This window comes from Gobio gobio, assembly GCF_949357685.1.
Source record: "Gobio gobio genome assembly, chromosome: 1".
NCBI lineage: Eukaryota > Metazoa > Chordata > Actinopteri > Cypriniformes > Gobionidae > Gobio > Gobio gobio.
The window spans coordinates 66,591,526-66,609,889 of record NC_137097.1 but is presented as its reverse complement, the minus strand read 5'-3'; the positions used below and the strand labels follow the sequence as shown (position 1 = coordinate 66,609,889).

Genomic DNA, 18,364 nt, shown 5'->3' with positions numbered 1-18,364 from the left:
AGAAAATCACAACTTTTAATTTTCCGTCGACCTTAGTACAAGATGTGACTATACCATAGACTGTAAAAAAATATGGACGTAGTGTCCGTGGCGTCACCCATAGGATTCTGAAGAGCAGTTTTGAAGTGTAAAGTAGGGTCGAGCTGGCCGTTGCCATCTTGGCAGCGCGTCACTCCCGGATAACAGAAAATGGGCAAAGAGGCGGGACGTGGGCGGAGCTGAGGTGACGTGATGACTAACAGACACCAGATAAACGGCAATCCACCTGTCACTCAAAGTGGCCACGCCCTTAATTATGCACGACTTTAAAGCTTTATATAATGTAAACGAATGAGTTATAAAAATATCCACCCCTCTCACAGTCGTCATGAAGGGCAAAATTTTCTATATAGGCCAAAAGCACAATTTGTACCAGACTGTAAACATGTTTTTCTTTCTGCTGTAAAGTTGGGAATTTTAACATGGGGCTTAATGAGATTCTGCTCCCTTCTGGAGCCTGTCCCTAGTAACTGCAGTTTAAGTCACTTCCGTATTGGCTTCAAGAGAAACTGCGGGAGGTTGCCGCTTGGACTATACACATCACAACATGTAAATAGGAAAATGTTGGCGTTATTTTGTCACTTATTGAGCAGTAGGCTAGCTGGAGCCATTTACCTCCAGTCTTTGTGCTAAGCTAGGCTAGCGGTGGGTGCGTCAGACAGAGTTATGGCACACACGGAGATGAGAATGGTGTGTATGGACTTATCTAACTCTGGAGGATACGGTGAATAAGCTAAAGTCCAAAAAGTCGGCATGTTCCTTTAAATCGCCTTATAAAATAAAGATAAACTCACTAAAAATATGAAAATATTCAGTTTACACCTTTTTAAACAACTATGCTGACATTATTTGAATGCTTAACTGAAGCTGTTGGAGGCTTGTGGGTTCCTTTGGGAAACTGATAGGCATCTTTTGTGGATTTCCTCTTCCTCTATCCAATCAAAAGAACATCACGGAACATTTTAAAGTGTAAGAGCTGATGGCGTAACCAATCCACTTGCCACCATTTAAAAGATTATGTGCTCACCAAGGCTGCATTTGTTTGACAGTAAAAACAGTAATATCGTGAGACATCATCATAATAGAATGATTTCTGAAGGATCATGTGACTGAAAACGGGAGTAATGATGCTGAAAATTCACAGGAATAAATAAAAAAATAAAGAAATCTAATAATTTTTCACAATATTACAGCTTTTACTGTATTTTTCATCAAATAAATGCAGCCTTGGTGAGAAGAAGAGACTTCTTTCAAAACCATACAAAAATCTGATTCCAGACTTTTGACCGGTAGTGCATATGTAACTATGAGGCATCATAAATAATATCTCAAAACTTATCATCTGCATTATTTTTCATATATAAAGACAATTGGTTCATGAGGGTGATGGAAGAAATGCACGCTCAAAAAAGTAATCAAATAAAAAACGACAGGTGAGAAGCAGGAAAAGCCTGTGTTTTAAAATAAAAAAGCGAAGAAATTCCTCCTAATTTTGTTTTCTACGCACGGTCAGTCACTGAAGTTCTCAGCTTTGATCGGTGGCTGAGGTCAAGCTGGTCCGACAAGAATGTGGAATATCAAAAATAGTGCAGGTGAATGTTTAAAAAAAGCAGCGTGCTAGCAGCTGTCTCTTCGTCCTAGTCGGAATACTGATATCCGTCCATCTCTGAGTCCTGCCCGTTGTTGATGTGGTCATCCGGGCTGGAGCAGTACTTGCTGTCGTACACCTGACGGGGCAGACCGTACACCGTCATCCCGGTCTGGGACGCCACCTTGTTGGTGCCCATCTGCAGTGAGACGGTAGAGGTGTCGCACATCTCCATGTCCAGCTTCTTATCGAAGATCTGGCGCTTGGTGCCTGGGGCCGTCATGCCGGCCTGTGGAAAAAAGAAAAGGAAAAGAACTGAGCAACATCTCGGGTATGCGGGCAATTTATGAATAGTAGGAAATTATAATTGTAATAAGAGCATGTTTAGAAAACGTTTGAGTACCTGACTGGCTCCTTTGTTGGTGCCCATCTGCAGGCTGATTGTTGATTGGTCCAGAGGATTTTCCATACCTGTCTTAGGGTCGTAGAGGTGACGCCGTGTGCCATAGGATGTCATGCCCTTTTGACTGGCAAACTTATTGGTGCCCATCTGAAAATGCAAGAATTTTTTTTTGTGAAAAATATATACACTCACCTAAAGGATTATTAGGAACACTATACTAATACTGTGTTTGACCCCCTTTTGCCTTCAGAACTGCCTTAATTCTACGTGGCATTGATTCAACAAGGTGCTGAAAGAGGATGGGTCTTAAAGGGATAGACATGGTCAGAAACAATGCTCAGGTATTTAAACGATGCCCAATTGGCACTAAGGGGCCTAAAGTGTGCCAAGAAAACATCCCCCACACCATTACACCACCACCACCAGCCTGCACAGTGGTAACAAGGCATGATGGATCCATGTTCTCATTCTGTTTACGCCAAATTCTGACTCTACCGTCTGAATGTCTCAACAGAAATCGAGACTCATCAGACCAGGCAACATTTTTCCAGCCTTCAACTGTCCAATTTTGGTGAGCTTGTGCAAATTGTAGCCTCTTTTTCCTATTTGTAGTGGAGATGAGTGGTACCCGGTGGGGTCTTCTGCTGTTGTAGCCCATCCGCCTCAAGGTTGTGCGTGTTGTGGCTTCACAAATGCTTTGCTGCATACCTCGGTTGTAACGAGTGGTTATTTCAGTCAAAGTTGCTCTTCTATCAGCTTGAATCAGTCGGCCCATTCTCCTCTGACCTCTAGCATCAACAAGGCATTTTCGCCCACAGGACTGCCGCATACTGGATGTTTTTCCCTTTTCACACCATTCTTTGTAAACCCTAGAAATGGTTGTGCGTGAAAATCCCAGTAACTGAGCAGATTGTGAAATACTCAGACCGGCCCGTCTGGCACCAACAACCATGCCACGCTCAAAATTGCTTAAATCACCTTTCTTTCCCATTCTGACATTCAGTTTGGAGTTCAGGAGATTGTCTTGACCAGGACCACACCCCTAAATGCATTGAAGCAACTGCCATGTGATTGGTTGATTAGATAATTGCATTAGTGAGAAATTGAACAGGTGTTCCTAATAATCCTTTAGGTGAGTGTAGATAAAGAATGTCTTTGTTGGGGGAAATGCATTACAAATAACTTGAGTTACATGTAATTAGATTACTTTTTCAAGTAACTAGTAAATGTAACAAGTAATGCGTTACTTTAAAATGTACAACAAATAAGTCATTCTATGTTGAGAGAAATCGAGAGTAAGTGCAGGGGTGTCGTGTGCGAACATGTGAACAAGATAGTCAGTATTCTTCAAAATGAATGTGAAATGTGAACTGCAAACTCAGAATATTACACAAACCTGCAATAATTAAATGTTAAATAATACAAATATACTCTCACTTTATTAGGCAGCGTCTTTGTCTTTACTGCTGACCTTCACTCCAAAAAATGCTCGGGTTAAAAATAACCCAAGTTGGGTTGAAAATGGACTAACCCAGCGATTGGGTTGTTTTAAGCAAACATTAAACATCTGGGTTAGCCCATTTTCAACCCAACTTGGGTTATTTTTAACCCGAGCATTTTTTAGAGTGTTCGATGATCCAATTCAACCATACTAATAAGCAAAAATGACTTTAGATAAAAATCACATTTGTGTTTCATTGTTTTGTTTTTATTGCTGAAGTAAGAGTGTTGAACTCTCTTCTGCGATCCAGAACAGGTTTTGCTGTGCTCTCAACTGTACAAACACGTGCATTTCCTTTTGCATTTGCACTTTTGATGTTAAAGGGCCTTGACATTTGCCAAAAATATATTGTTTCTTGTTTTTAAAAAACAAACAAGCCCAGCCCAGTAACGCAAAAGTAAAGTAATGCATTCGTTTCTATAGAAAGTAACTAAGTAACGTAATTAGTTACTTTTTAGAGAGTACCGCAATATTGTAATGCATTACTTTTAAAAGTATCTTTCCCCAACACTGGTTTTATATAACATATACACTACTGTTCAAAAGTTTGGGGTCAGTAAGATTTTTTTTTATGGTTTTGAAAGAAAAAAAGTCTCTTCTTCACCAAGGCCGCATTTATTTGATCAAAAATAAAATAAAAACAGTAATGTTGTGAAATAATATTACAATTTAAAATAACTGTTTTCTATTGTAATATATTTTAAAATGTAATTTATTTCAGTGATCAAAGCAAAATTTTCAGCCTCATTACTCCAGTCTCACATGTCACATGATCCTTCAGAAATCATTAAATATTTCATATTATAAACAATGTTCCGCCGCTTAATATAAGTATTTACTGTCATTTTATGGTCAATTTACTGTCTCCTTGCTGAATAAAAGTTAATTTAATAAATTTTTTATTCATTTCTTTCAAATAAATCTTCCTGACCCCAAACATTTGAAAGGTATAAATATTATTTATTTCAATATTGATATGATGATATAGGGCTGCACAATTAATCGAATTTGTAATGGTGATTACAATTACAGATGCCACAATTATGTAATCGTTCAATAAAATGTAATCGCAACTACAAAAAAAAGTCCACTTATATTATTCTGTGTACTTAATGTGGTTTTTTTTTCTACAGCTTATCTTAAGTTTTTTTCCCCATTGTTTTTATTTTTAGTATAACATTATAATACCATGCATATTTTTACTTTTATTATTTAACCCTCTGGGGTTCTTCATTTATGGGTCACACTCAGGACCTTCGGGTCAAAAATGAAATTCATTCAGTAAAATCAATGAAATATATTTTTGTTCAATAATATTTTTTATTTTCTTTTTTGGTGTTTTGAGATAATTTTATGATTTATAATTAATATTTATGCAATAATTATGGCCCTTTTTTCCCCACTGAATATAATAAAAAATGTTTAGTACATTTAGCACATTTTTACCACTATAGTGGATCTTGCGTTTTATAAATAAATAAAAAAAATCGTAGCTTCATCGGAATGGTCCGAAACTTGGTGACTTTATTGGTACTTGGTATATGAACACCCAAAAAAATGGGGACAGGATTTGAAAAGTCGAAGTGGTCGTAAAAAAAAATAGTCACACTCAGGACCTTCGGGTCAAAAATGACCCCCATAGGAAATGAATGGGAAATTGGCAAAAATATGAAAATACAGAGTTTTTTTGTGCATACAATCTACAAATCAGCCAGGATGCAGGAAAAAAGGACTCAACAGCGAAGGGGTGAATCTCTAAAACATCAAGAGTGCAAAACAGACCAAAAAACTCACACACACACACACACACACACACACTTATACACACAAAAACACACAAAAACACACGCACACACAAATGAACGCATGCCATTCCAAAAGCTAATTGTGTTTTTGTGTGTGTGTCTGACCACTTAGACTTTTCAAATCCTGTCCCCAATTTTTTTGGGTGTTCATATACCAAGTACCAATAAAGTCACCAAGTTTCGGACCGTTCCGATGAAGCTACGTTTTTTTTTATTTTTTATTATAAAACGCTTCCGGTCATTTTTGACCCGAAGAACCCCAGAGGGAAGAAACCAAACCAATGTATATTTGACTTTTGAGGCTTAATACTATAGAATAATCGTAATTAATTAATTAATTTCAAAGGAATAATCGACAATTATGATTTTTGTCATATTCGTGCAGCCCTATGATGATATATAATGTCTACCACTGAATTGAATTTGATAAAATCTCTGTAATATTTTTTTCAATGCATAAGGCTGCCTACGTTTCTTTTAACATAGACAGAAATGGACAATTCCCGATGAGCATCCACTGACCTGCAGACCGATAATGTTGCGTCCCTCCTTTAGTTTCTCAGGAGCAAATCTGCGCTGCTGTTTCTCTGCGTATTTCACTCCAACGTCACAATTAGAATGGAAGCCTTTAGATTTTGCCTGCATTTCAAAACAATGATACATAAATAAAAGTAAATACTAAAGGAATTTTACATTTAGAAAGTGGAAGTATATGATGTTATATAAACTAACATGCACAATTTGACCACACAAAAGAGAGATTCCTTTATTGGTGTTTGCTTGATTGTTGTTGTTCGAAATGAGGACTTTATAGAAGTCAAATAATGTGACATATCTCCAAAACACTGCAGGAAAATGTGCATATAGTATGGGACGTCCACTATAAGAGCTTTATTATGTTTTGATGTGTATCACTCTGCTAACAGTTAAATACTCCCATATGATTCTCCTATGAATTTCTGAAATGTATATAAAAAGTGAGAATATGACAAAAGCCAGATGTTGAGTTGGTCTTTATCAGTTCTGTATTAAAATGTGCGACTCACCATGCCAGCCAGTGTAATAAGTGTGCTCTGGACCTGAGTGTGGTTGACGTTCTCAAACAGGTCGTTGGCCTCAAAAACATCATGTGGCCTCAGTCCATACTCTTGAATGGCTCGGACAAAATTACCAATATTTTCCAGCTGCAACAAACAAGACCAAACCAGGAAGAAAGTGACATTCTCTGTGATTTGTCCAGAATCTGAAAGTATGCACAACTGATTCAAAAGTAACAAGAAGCCCTGTTTATATTTGGAACAGAAGATTATTAGATTTTATGAATGACACTCTGCACAGAACTTCCAAGAACATATCGTAACTGTATAAATAGCATGTTCCATTAAATAATAATACAAAAAAATTGAAACAATGGGCTTGACATCCTTCATGCCGAACAAAATTGTTTCAATCTGTCAGGCTTTATATGATTGTGAAGTTCTTTTAAAAGGATTGTTTAACACGAGTATAAATACTGACGACATTTGGAAGCATTTCCGTGGATTTCGTGTGCAGATCAGACCTAGAACAGCCAGATATGCTTGAGAAAGTGAAATTCTTGCTCACCTGAGGCCAGTTTTGAGGAGAGTTGTTGATCTTTCTTATAGAACCAGGCTGAAGGATATTGATAAGCCTGTTCATAAATAATAAACATGAATAAGAGAGAGAGAAAAAATATTAGAATGACTGATTAGAAATTCAGTATATTTTTATATTTTTTCCCCTTCAGTTCAATGTTTCTACGCTGAATACTTAATAGCTTATAGGCGATAGATAGATGACAGACAGATACACTATATTGCCAAAACTTCTGGGACGTGTGCCCTTACATGCACATGAACTTGAATGACATCCCATTCTTAATCCATAGGGCTTAAAATGACGTTGGCCCACCCTTTGCAGCTCTAACAGCTTCAACTCTTCTGGGAAGGCTTTCCACAAGATTTAGTGTGTTTATGGGAATTTTTGGCCATTCTTCTAGAGGCGCATTTGTGAGGTCAGGCACTGATGTTGGGCGAGAAGGCCTGGATCGCAGTCTCCGCTCTAATTCATCCCAAATCTGTTCTATCGGGTTGAGGTCAGGAAAGTTCCTCCACACCAAACTCGCTCATCCATGTCTTTATGGACCTTGCTTTGTGCACTGGTGCGCAGTCATGTTGGAACAGGAAGGGGCCGTCCCCAAACTGTTCCCACAAAGTTGGGAGCATGAAATTGTTAAAAATGTCTTGGTATGCTGAAGCATTAAGAGTTCCTTTCACTGGAACTAAGGGGTCAAGCCCACCCCCTGAAAAACAACCCCACACCATAATCCCCCCTCCACCAAACTTTACACTTGGCCCAATGCAGTCAGGCAAATACCGTTCTCCTGAAAACCGCCAAACCCAGACTCACCCATCAGATTGCCAGTCAGAGAAGCGTGATTGGTCACTCCAGAGAACACGTCTCCACTGCTCTAGAGTCCAGTGGTGGCGCGCTTTACCCCACTGCATCCCAAGCTTTGCATTACACTTGGTGATGTAAGGTTTGGATGAGCTGCTTGGCCATGGAAACCCATTCCCTGAAGCTCTACACACTGTTCTTGACCTAATCTGAAGGTCACATGATGTTTGGAGATCTGTAGCTATTCACTGCAGAAAGTTGGCGTCTTCTGCGCACTGTGACCCTCAGCATGCGCTGACCCCGCTCTGAGATTTTACGTGGCCTACCACTTCGTGGCTGAGTTGCTGTTGTTCCCAATTGCTTCTACTTTGTTATAATAACACTAACAGTTGAGCGTGGAATATTTAGTAGTGAGGAAATTTCAAGAATGGACTTATTGCACAGGTGGAAACCTATCCCGGTACCACGCTTAAGTTCACTGATCTCCTCAGAGCGACCCATTCTTTCACAAATGTTTGTAGAAGCGTCTGCATGCCTCACTGATTTGGAGGGGTGTCCCAATATTTTTGGCAATATAGATAGATAGACAGACAGACAGACAGATGATCAATATATTAAATATATATGACAGTATATTTGAAAATATACAGAATAATATATTGTGTTAATATATATTGAATAAAACATAAGTAATTGCCACTTTTCATATATTGAAAAATATGTGACTATATATTTACTAATATATCATAGTATGTAATTTTCTATTCAGTAATACACTTCATAATATATAGATGTACATGTACAATGCATTCACATTTGTATTGGGAACATGTTTGTGCAATATATAAAACTTTAAGTTGGCTGGTAAAGTGGATAAAACTTTATGAATATTACATGTAATGCTAGTTTTGTCTTCATTTCATATGTATCAATATATAGCCATACATGGTCAATGCATATATTGCAGTTTATTGACAAATATAAGCACTAGTTTCCCATTTATGGAAATGTATTATGTAATATACCGCATTATATTTTGCAGTATATTTCCATAATTTTTTGTTTTCCGTAAGGGTAAACTCAGGCCTTTAAACGTCATCACTGTAAAACAGCATCTTAAGATCTTCAGATAGTTTGACGAATCACTCACTCGCAGAGGACAACGCCATCTTTCAGTCCCTCCATGAAGTTCTCTGGAAGTGTGCGACCTGTGACCTCACTGATCCACATTCGTAGCTCCTCCTCCTTTTGTGGGTCATATTTGTGTGCCAGCTGGAGGGTCAGAGGTTCAAAGCATCACTACGCACATCTAGTTTACAGTATGTATATACGCTTCATTCTTTAACAATTATTACACATGCGGATTTTAATTGATTTGTCACACTGAAGGGCTAGTTCCAATGAAACCGTCAATAAGGTTGGGACATTCCTACATGTGAAAACTCCTTCAATGTATTGCGCGATGGCAAAATATTAACTCTCAACAGCTACGCAACAGATCTTAGTCTTTTAGTTCTGAAGTATTTCTAATAAAGGAAGAAAAAAAAAGAAGAGTGAGAGAGAGAGATCTGAGAGAGCTGTTACTCCCAAGTTTGGTGTGCTGGTGTGGAAGCCAAACAAACGCTGTAACTTTAAATCAGTGTTATTGTTGGCCATCTCTCTCCGTCACAGCTGCGTGTCGGTGTCTCATCCCATCAGCCCTCCATTCTGATTCTTTCTTCGTCCCTTTCTTCTCTTGCCTGCCTGTCTCGTGTGAAGTGACACACTTAGCACACGCTAAATGTGTCCGATAAAAGAACGCCGAGATCGACAGCCCTCATAACCTTCCAAGGAATTCAGCTGAGGGCTTGATTTATTGTTTTTCTCTCATTCAGGACATCTGGAACAGACCTCAGGCTAACGCTATAGAATCCAGGCCAAGATTGGATTTTTTTTGCAGCAGGAATTCTGTCACAGACGGACTGGATAACATTCCTTTATACCCTTGGTTATACTAGAAATACCTGCATGTTGTACATTGACATTTATTTTTAGCAGTTACACTGTAGGACAATATGATTTCTAACTTTTAGTACACTCGAAAATAAAGGTTCTTTATTGGCTTTCCATAAAGAACCTTTTACATAAATGGAATTGGAATTCCTTTTGGAGTGTACATTCTAAAAAATGCTGGGTTAAAAACAACCCAAGTTGGGTTGAAAATGGACTAACCCAGCAATTTGGTCGTTTTAACCCAGCAGTTGGGTTAAATGTTAAAGGATTAGTTCACTTTTAAATAAACTTTTGCTGATAATTTACTCACCCCCATGTCATCCAAGATGTCCATGTCTTTCTTTCTGCAGTCGAAAAGAAATTAAGGTTTTGGATGAAAACATTCCTGGGGTTTCCTCCATATAATGGACTTCAATGGGCCCCAAACGGTTCAAGGTCCAAATGACAGTTTCAGTGCAGCTTCAAAGGGCTTTAAACGATACCAGATGATGAATAAGGGTCTTATCTAGTAAAACGATCAGTTTCTGCGAGAAACCGAGCAGTATTTATGCTATTATTTTACCTCTTTTCAGACGAGCGTGATCATCTCTGAGCTCCGCCATAACTTCCGCCAAGTGAGGTCAAATACGATCGTGGTCATAGATGTATACGTAGATGCCTCATTAGCGCCTGCACGGATCTGTAGAATGAAGCATCTATGATCGATATATCTATGACCACGATCTAATTTGACCTCACTTGCCGGAAGTTATGGCGGAGCTCAGAGATGATCGCGTTCGTCTGTTAAGAGGTAAAATAATAGCATAAATACTGCTCGGTTTCTTGCAGAAACTGATTGTTTCGCTAGATAAGACCCTTATTCATCATCTGGTATCGTTTAAAGCCCTTTGAAGCTGCACTGAAACTGTCATTTGGACCTTGAACCGTTTGGGGCCCATTGAAGTCCATTATATGGAGGAAACCCCAGGAATGTTTTCATCCAAAACCTTAATTTCTTTTCGACTGCAGAAAGAAAGACATGGACATCTTGGATGACATAGGGGTGAGTAAATAATCAGCAAAAGTTTATTTAAAAGTGAACTAATCCTTTAAATGCCTAAAACAACCCAATCGCTGGGTTAAAACAACCCAATTGCTGGGTTGAAAAAAAAAAAAAAAAAATCATTATATTATATTATATATATATATATATATATATATATATATATATATATATATATATATATATATATATATATATATATATATATATATATATATATATATATATATATATATATATATATATATATATATATATATATATATATATATATATATATATATATATATATATATATATATATATATATATATATATATATATATATATATATATATCAGTGCTGTCAACGTTAACGCATGCAATACATTTTTTCCAGTTTAATGACTTTCTTGGGCTAGTTATATTATATGATCACGCTCTTATTCATGCAAATGCTTTTAAACCATTCAAGCAGGACAAGACAAAAGAGAACGTGCTGTCTGTGAATGTCCTGACACACACACACACGACGCACAGACAGCGCACCACAATCCAGTTCTCTTTCACGCTTGAACGAACAATAACACACAGATTTATGCCAAAATGGCAGTTTTGTTGAGTATTCTCATAAGAGAGCAGTCTTACATGAGTTAAATAACGTCTTAAATGAACTTGAATGAAGTTGTGAGAAAATGAGGTGTGTGTGACAACCCGTCAGATCTGCGTCATGTTCGGCTGTGACAGATCTTAAAGGATTAGTTCACTTCAAAATAAAAATGTCCTGATATTTTACTCGCCCCCATCTCATCCAAGATGTCCATGTATTTCTTTCTTCAGTCGAAAATAAATGTTCGTTTTTTGAGGAAAACATTCCAGGATTTTTCTCCATATAATAGACTTCAAAGGCAACCAACGGGTTGAAGGTCCAAATCAATGCAGTTTCAAAAGAAGGGCTTCAGAGGCTCTGCGCGATCCCAGACGAGGAATAGGGTCTTATCTGGCCAAACCATCAGCCATTTAAAAAATATATATATATACTTTTTTACCTCAATTGCTCATCTTGCGCTGCTCTGCGACACGCTACGGATTGCATAACCATGTCGGAAAGGTCACGCTAGACATAGGCGGAAATACATGAACATGAACATCCTGTGCTATGTTCCAGTTGGTTTTTATTATGCCCTTCACTTGCTAACTTCCCTCCGTCACGTTCACTCAGATGTGCGTCACTGCTTGCGTTTCATGACTGCCCACAACTGGAGGAACCTTTGCAATGGATTGAACTGGAATGTCCTAAGCCCTTGATCACTTGAAAACCACTATGGAGTTGATTTATTATCTATTTTTTTCCCTTGTGAAATTGTTTAATGCAGCATTCTACATGTATAAAGGTGTGTTTGGGTCGTTTCGTTGGGTGTTTTGGTGGAGTAAATTAAATGCAATAAGCGGTGACGTCACAATCATGTTGCATTGTGGTATATGAAGCTGCCTGAAGTGTACATATGAAGTAGACTCGCTCCCTCTGTCCATATAAAGTTCCCTCGTCCACTTCACGAAGTGAAACGCACCTCAAAATGGCGGCAGGGATTCCCCCGAGGGGAAGTACTTAGGGATGTTCACAAGTGCGTGTCTAAAAGTGGAGTGGAACGCAGCCCTGGATGAGATAGGGGTGAGTAAATTATCAGGAAATGTTCATTTTGAAGTGAACTAATCCTTTAAAGTGACAGCAGCCTAATAAACCAGTTGCAGTGATGTCTGTCATTAATGTTAATCAAAGAACAAAGGTAACAGAGAAAATTTTAGTTTAAGGAATAATCTATATTTAATTTATTATTTATGTGGTGCAGACTGATATTTTTATTCAATTTCTGTACATTTCTACCTGTTAGACAGGTAGGAAGGGCACAGGTAAATTTGGGTTAAATAATGGGTTTAAAGTAAATTAACAGTATTTTTTTAAAGCCTAATAAATGTTAAAATTGATATATCTTTCAATTATACTGTACACTCTAAAATAAATGGTGCTATATGGCACTAAACGTGGTTCTTGGCTCGTAATCATAGGGGAATCACGTTTGGTGCTATATAGCACCATATCTTTAAAGGTGCTCTACAGCACCTTTGTCAAATGGTGCTATGTAGAACCCATAAGAGGTGCCATATCGCATTTTATTTCTTCATCAAAATGGTGCTAAACAGCACCAACAGTGGTTCTTTGGCTTGTAAAGAACATTTAAAGGTTCTTTGTACGGCAGCGGTGCTATATAGCACCTCAGTCATCCCAAAGAACCGGTGAAGAACCGCTGAAGAACCACTGAAGCACCAAGACTTAAAGTGGTTCCCCTATGATTACGAGCCAAAGAACCGCTTTTAATGCCATATAGCACCATTTTTTAGAGTGTAATATTGAATGTATAGAGAATTAGCATCAGTAATACTGGCCTTCATTCATAAAAAGATGCCATTACAACACATATTTAAATTATACTGTCTTTAAGTTGTTTCAACATTAATTTGGAGAGTAACTGTGAAATTATTACAAAATAAAATATTAAAAACTCTGATGTTTTTTAATCACGATTAATTACATAAAAAAATGTGCACTACGTCTATATATATGAAGACTTCAGATGCAAAAGCCTCTAAGTACGTCTGACGTTTTTCTTTAAAATAAGCATTTTTTTCAGGCTTATGTATACACCCTTAAAAATAAAGGTGCCAGGAAGAACCAAAATGGGGTTTTCACGGCAATGCCATAGAAGAACCATTTTTGGTTCCCTGAAGAACCGTTTTGTGAAACGTTCTTTAAAGAACCATTTGTACTAACTCTTTTATAGTCTAAATAACCTTTTCTGCACTACAAAGAACCTTTTGTGTAATGGAAAAGTTCTTTGGATATTAAATGTTCTTCATGGAACCATACACCCCGTCAAAGAACCTTTATTTTTAAGAGTGTAGCTTTCTACCTAAGAACCGGTACTTCTGAATGGGCTGAGGCTGGGATTTAGTGGGTTTGAGTGAAATTATTTTATGAACGTATACTAGGTATGGAGAGCATTCTCTCAGTATCGTTATCTCATTTTTGACCAAAGTGGCTTTTAGAGGCTTTTGCATCTGTACTCTTCATACTTTATTGCAGTAATGCCAGAGAAGAACCAGGTTCCCCAAAGAACCTTTCATTGAACCTAAAAGAACCATTGTTTAACTAGTGTGAAGAACATTTTAATAATCTAAAGAGCCGTTTTCCTCTATAAATACCGTTTAGTGCAATGGAAAGTTTCCACAGATGTTAAAGGTTCTTCATGAAAGCACCAATACCAATAAAACCCCTTTATTTTTAAGAGTGATAGTGGAAAAAGGTTCTTTAGACTATTAAAATGTTCTTCACACTAATAAAAAATGGTCGTTTTAAGAACTGTTTACAGACCCATATGGAGGTCTTTCATCACAGCCGAAAAGACAAATACCGAAAAATCAATTGTGTAGTGTAATTTTCGGACATTTCTATAAAGAGCAGGCCTGTATCGGCACTGTGTGAAATGACTAATGGTTATAGCTTCCAACAATGCTCCTCCTTATTCTAAACTGTTTACAACATGCTCCTCTCCTCAGATATTGTGAGCGGACACAACTCTTCCTTATATGGGGACCGAAAGCCACATAGACACATCTGACATAATACCAATGACATGCAAAATCCTAGTTTGACACCTGAAATTGTGCAGCTCGACAGAGAAGGCAGATATGTGCTGCTGTTATGACTTCTGTTCTGGTGCTGCTCAGGAAGTGTAATGGGATATCAATGACAGCTAGAGCCAGAAAGCCAAAGCGTTTATGTTTCAGGGTTTTCTGGACCACCGAGACGATGACGGGAATAAATGTGGCAGACGTTTGACAAGAGGAATCAATTAAACGTCCCTTGCGATGTCATACACTCTTAAAAGTTCCCAAAGGGGGTTTTCATATAGCAATGCATTAAAATAAAAAAATGTTGTTTCCCCAAATAACCCTTCACAGTACAGTTCTTAAAAGAACCAGTTTTTTCTTAGCGTGAAAGGCTTTTTAATAATATAAGAACTATAAAGGAACCTTTCGTGGAACCATCGATGCCAATAAAGAACCTTTATTTTTTAAGAGTAAAGACACATTAGACAAACACAGACACTAGCATCAAGGCCTAAAACTATGACTAAGAACATATGACTGAACTCGCATATGGTTTTTTGTCATTTTATAGACGCAACTTTTAGAACAACGTGCAAACACTTTAAAATGAGTGCTAGATGTCAACAAAGGACATACAAAATGTCATGCTTTGATAAAGTTCTGCTAAATTAGTAAAGTTTTATACTAATAGGCCTACTATTATCTATCGGCATACACTCTAAAAAAATACAGGGTTAAAAATAGCGGTTGGGTTAAATGTTTGCTTAAAACAACCCAATTGCTGGGTTAAAACAACCCAATCGCTCGGTTAAAACAACCCAATTGCTGGGTTAAAACAACCCATTTGCTGGGTTAAAACAACCCAATAGCTGGGTTAAAACAACCCAATCGCTCGGTTAAAACAACCCCAATCGCTGGGTTAAGACAACCCAATTGCTGGGTTAAGACAACCCAATTGCTGGGTTAGTCCATTTTCAACCCAACTTGGGTTATTTTTAACCCAGGATTTTTTAGAGTGTACACTCTAAAAACTGCTGGGTTAAAAATAACCCAAGTTGGGTTGAAAATGGACTAACCCAGCAATTGGGTTGTTTTAACCCAGCATTTGGGTTGTTTTAACCCAGCGGTTGGGTTAAATGTTTGCTTTAAACAACCCAATTGCTGGGTTAAAACAACCCAATCGCTGGGTTAAAACAACCCATTTGCTGGGTTAGTCCATTTTCAACCCAACTTGGGTTATTTTTAACCCAGCAGTTTTTAGAGTGTAGCTATATATATCCCTGGACCACAAAACCAGTCATAAGTCGCACGGGCAATAGCCTAACAATACATTGAATGGGTCAAAATGCCAAAAATCATTCGGATATTAAGTATTAAGTTCCATGAAGATATTTAGTAAATTTCATACCATATATATATATATATATATATATATATATATATGTGTGTATTATTAGTAGTAATATCCATTGGACTTCATTTGGACAACTTTAAAGGCAATTTTCTCAATATTTCGATTTTTTGCACACTCAGATTCAAATAGTGTATCCTGACAAACCATACATCAATGGAAAGCTTATTTATTCATATTTTTATTTTGTATAAACTGACCCTTATGACTGGTTTTGAGGTCCAGGGTCACATATAGGCCTAGACGTTATATGGTTATCCATTCATAACTTTAGGGAACCACATTTCACAGTTTTTTATTGCACATTATTGGCAAATTGTATATTATTAACACCACTAGACCACGTTCGGTTTGAAAATATTATAAAGTATTTGAGGATCATCGTGTCTAATAGCCTCTAGCACAGTGCAGCTAAACATTGATACAATTAAGGCATTTAAAACACAATAAAGTGAAAATGGCTGTAGGCCTACATGTTCTTCTACTCAAGTTTTTGGTTACTGAAATTTTATAGACGCAACTATAAAAATAAATAACTAAAAACTAAATACATTTTTCAACTAAATATCCAAATAAATCTAATTATTAAACTAAATTAACCATATAAACTAAATTACTGATCTAAAGCCCACACTGTCACTGTATGATAAATGAAATGAACTGATGACATAACAGTTTTCTCCAGAACGGCTATGCGGCTGAATAAAATTATGTTGCATTATTTTCCTGTTTAACACTGTAAAGCTGCTTTGAAACAATCTGCATTGTTAAAAGTGCTATAGGCTATAAATAAGGTTGACTTGACTTGACATGTTTTTTTTTCTTTTTTTCTTCTCCTAAATATAGCTACAAATATAGCTAAAATAATACATCCTTTTAATAACCCCTTGTTTTCGTTTTAGGGCAGTTTTAATGAGGCTGGATTAGATCAACCCTCCCATAATTCATGTTGTTGGCATTTGAAAACACCTCAAATTCCGTCTATAGAATAAATGACGCAGTGAGCATTGACTTCAGTAGCGCACGTGCGCGCCCCTGCGCATCTCTGACAGCTGTCAATCACAGCAGACGCCTACCTTACTCTTGACCTCCGCAGACAGTCCGAAAGCAGGTCCGCTCTTGAAATGAGTTGACATTGTGCTTTTCAGCAGATTCGGCGAGAGGATGGCGATATAATGTCAGATCTGGAACCTCCGGTCCAACTGTCCGATCATGTGGGAAGGTTTGGGCCACATCTTCTTTTCCACAATCTTTTTTAAACTCTTCCCATCTGTGCGTGCGCGGAGCGAGCGCCGATTGGCCGGGGCCGACGTCCAATTACGACGTCACGCCGCTCTGTAAAAATGATGTCACCGGCATGGCATTAAACGCGTCCGATGTCACTTTTTCCACTTTGAAGTGAATTATGGGCTGCTTCTGATGTGTGTAGTTCAGTGCTTCTCAGCTGGTTTCACATTGGACGTCAGGTTCTACACAGTACCAAATATGTCTATTGAACAAAAGAAACAAAAATGCCCTTAAAATCATACATTAAAGAATATCACCATGATGGATTGATTTCATTCCTGTCATTTTCCCCTGGAAGTCATGCACATTTATACAAACACAACATCCTAATTTCCTTCACGTTGCAAGGGATTACTGTCTTTGATAATATTTTTTGATGGAAATTACGATTTAATTTACATTTTGGAATAAATAAGAATAGGCATCTCCTTTTGACTAACTTCATAGCTAGTATTTTATATATCCTAAATATATGCAATTAAATAGCATGAGAGAGTCTATGGGTGCGTTCCATTCGACAGGGTCCCTACGCACTTGTTCACTGCTCCCTACTCCCTATATATGGACTTCACTGACAATAATCGCTCATTTGAAACGCTCTGCATTATCATCAAAGAAAGGCAACGACGGGTGCAGATTATGATATAACATAAATTAATATTGTAATTTACTTTACTTTCAAATTGAAAACCATATAATAAGCATTTACATTTACAAAACACACAGTATGTATCTAAAAAATATAATCAAAACATAGTCCATTAGTTTTATTAGTTTACTTATAAGTTACTTGTATTGACTATGAACAGATTTGAAGCTGCACCTTTCATTCGATATGAAAATACATTTTGATTTTGTTAACTATGTATAAATGTAGGCTATTCTTAATCATGGTCTTTGTAGCGGTCTCATCTCGTGCGCTTTCTTTCCCAAGCGCAGCTGCATATAACATTCCTGAGGTAAATAAAGTACTGTATACAAAATGACAGCCCTCAGGTGCTTCTCAACACTTTCAATTGGTTTACATATTCATAAAATATAATATACAAATGTAACAGTTATTGCCATAACCATTCATAAATACTTTGTAAATATGCATCCTTTCCTGTCATTCAGACCTGCAACATTTCAAAAAAAGTTGGGACAGGAGCAATTTAGGGCTAGTAATGAGGTAAAATTGTTAAATAATGATGTGATTTGAAACAGGTGATGTCAACAGGTGATTGTAAT

General features: G+C 37.3%; 1 protein-coding gene across 1 annotated transcript; it reads right to left on the bottom strand.

Annotated features, from left to right (window-relative positions):
* Window positions 1-1,361: 1,361 nt before the first annotated feature.
* On the bottom strand, window positions 1,362-16,983 carry cnn1b (calponin 1, basic, smooth muscle, b; the record flags this gene model as incomplete). The annotated part of the gene is made up of 7 exons (XM_079812699.1): window positions 1,362-1,916; window positions 2,031-2,177; window positions 5,859-5,975; window positions 6,383-6,520; window positions 6,942-7,008; window positions 8,905-9,026; window positions 16,924-16,983. The coding sequence occupies 7 exons, from the start codon at window positions 16,981-16,983 to the stop codon at window positions 1,677-1,679; spliced, it is 891 nt and encodes a 296-aa protein (XP_079668825.1). The 3' UTR covers window positions 1,362-1,676.
* Window positions 16,984-18,364: the final 1,381 nt, after the last annotated feature.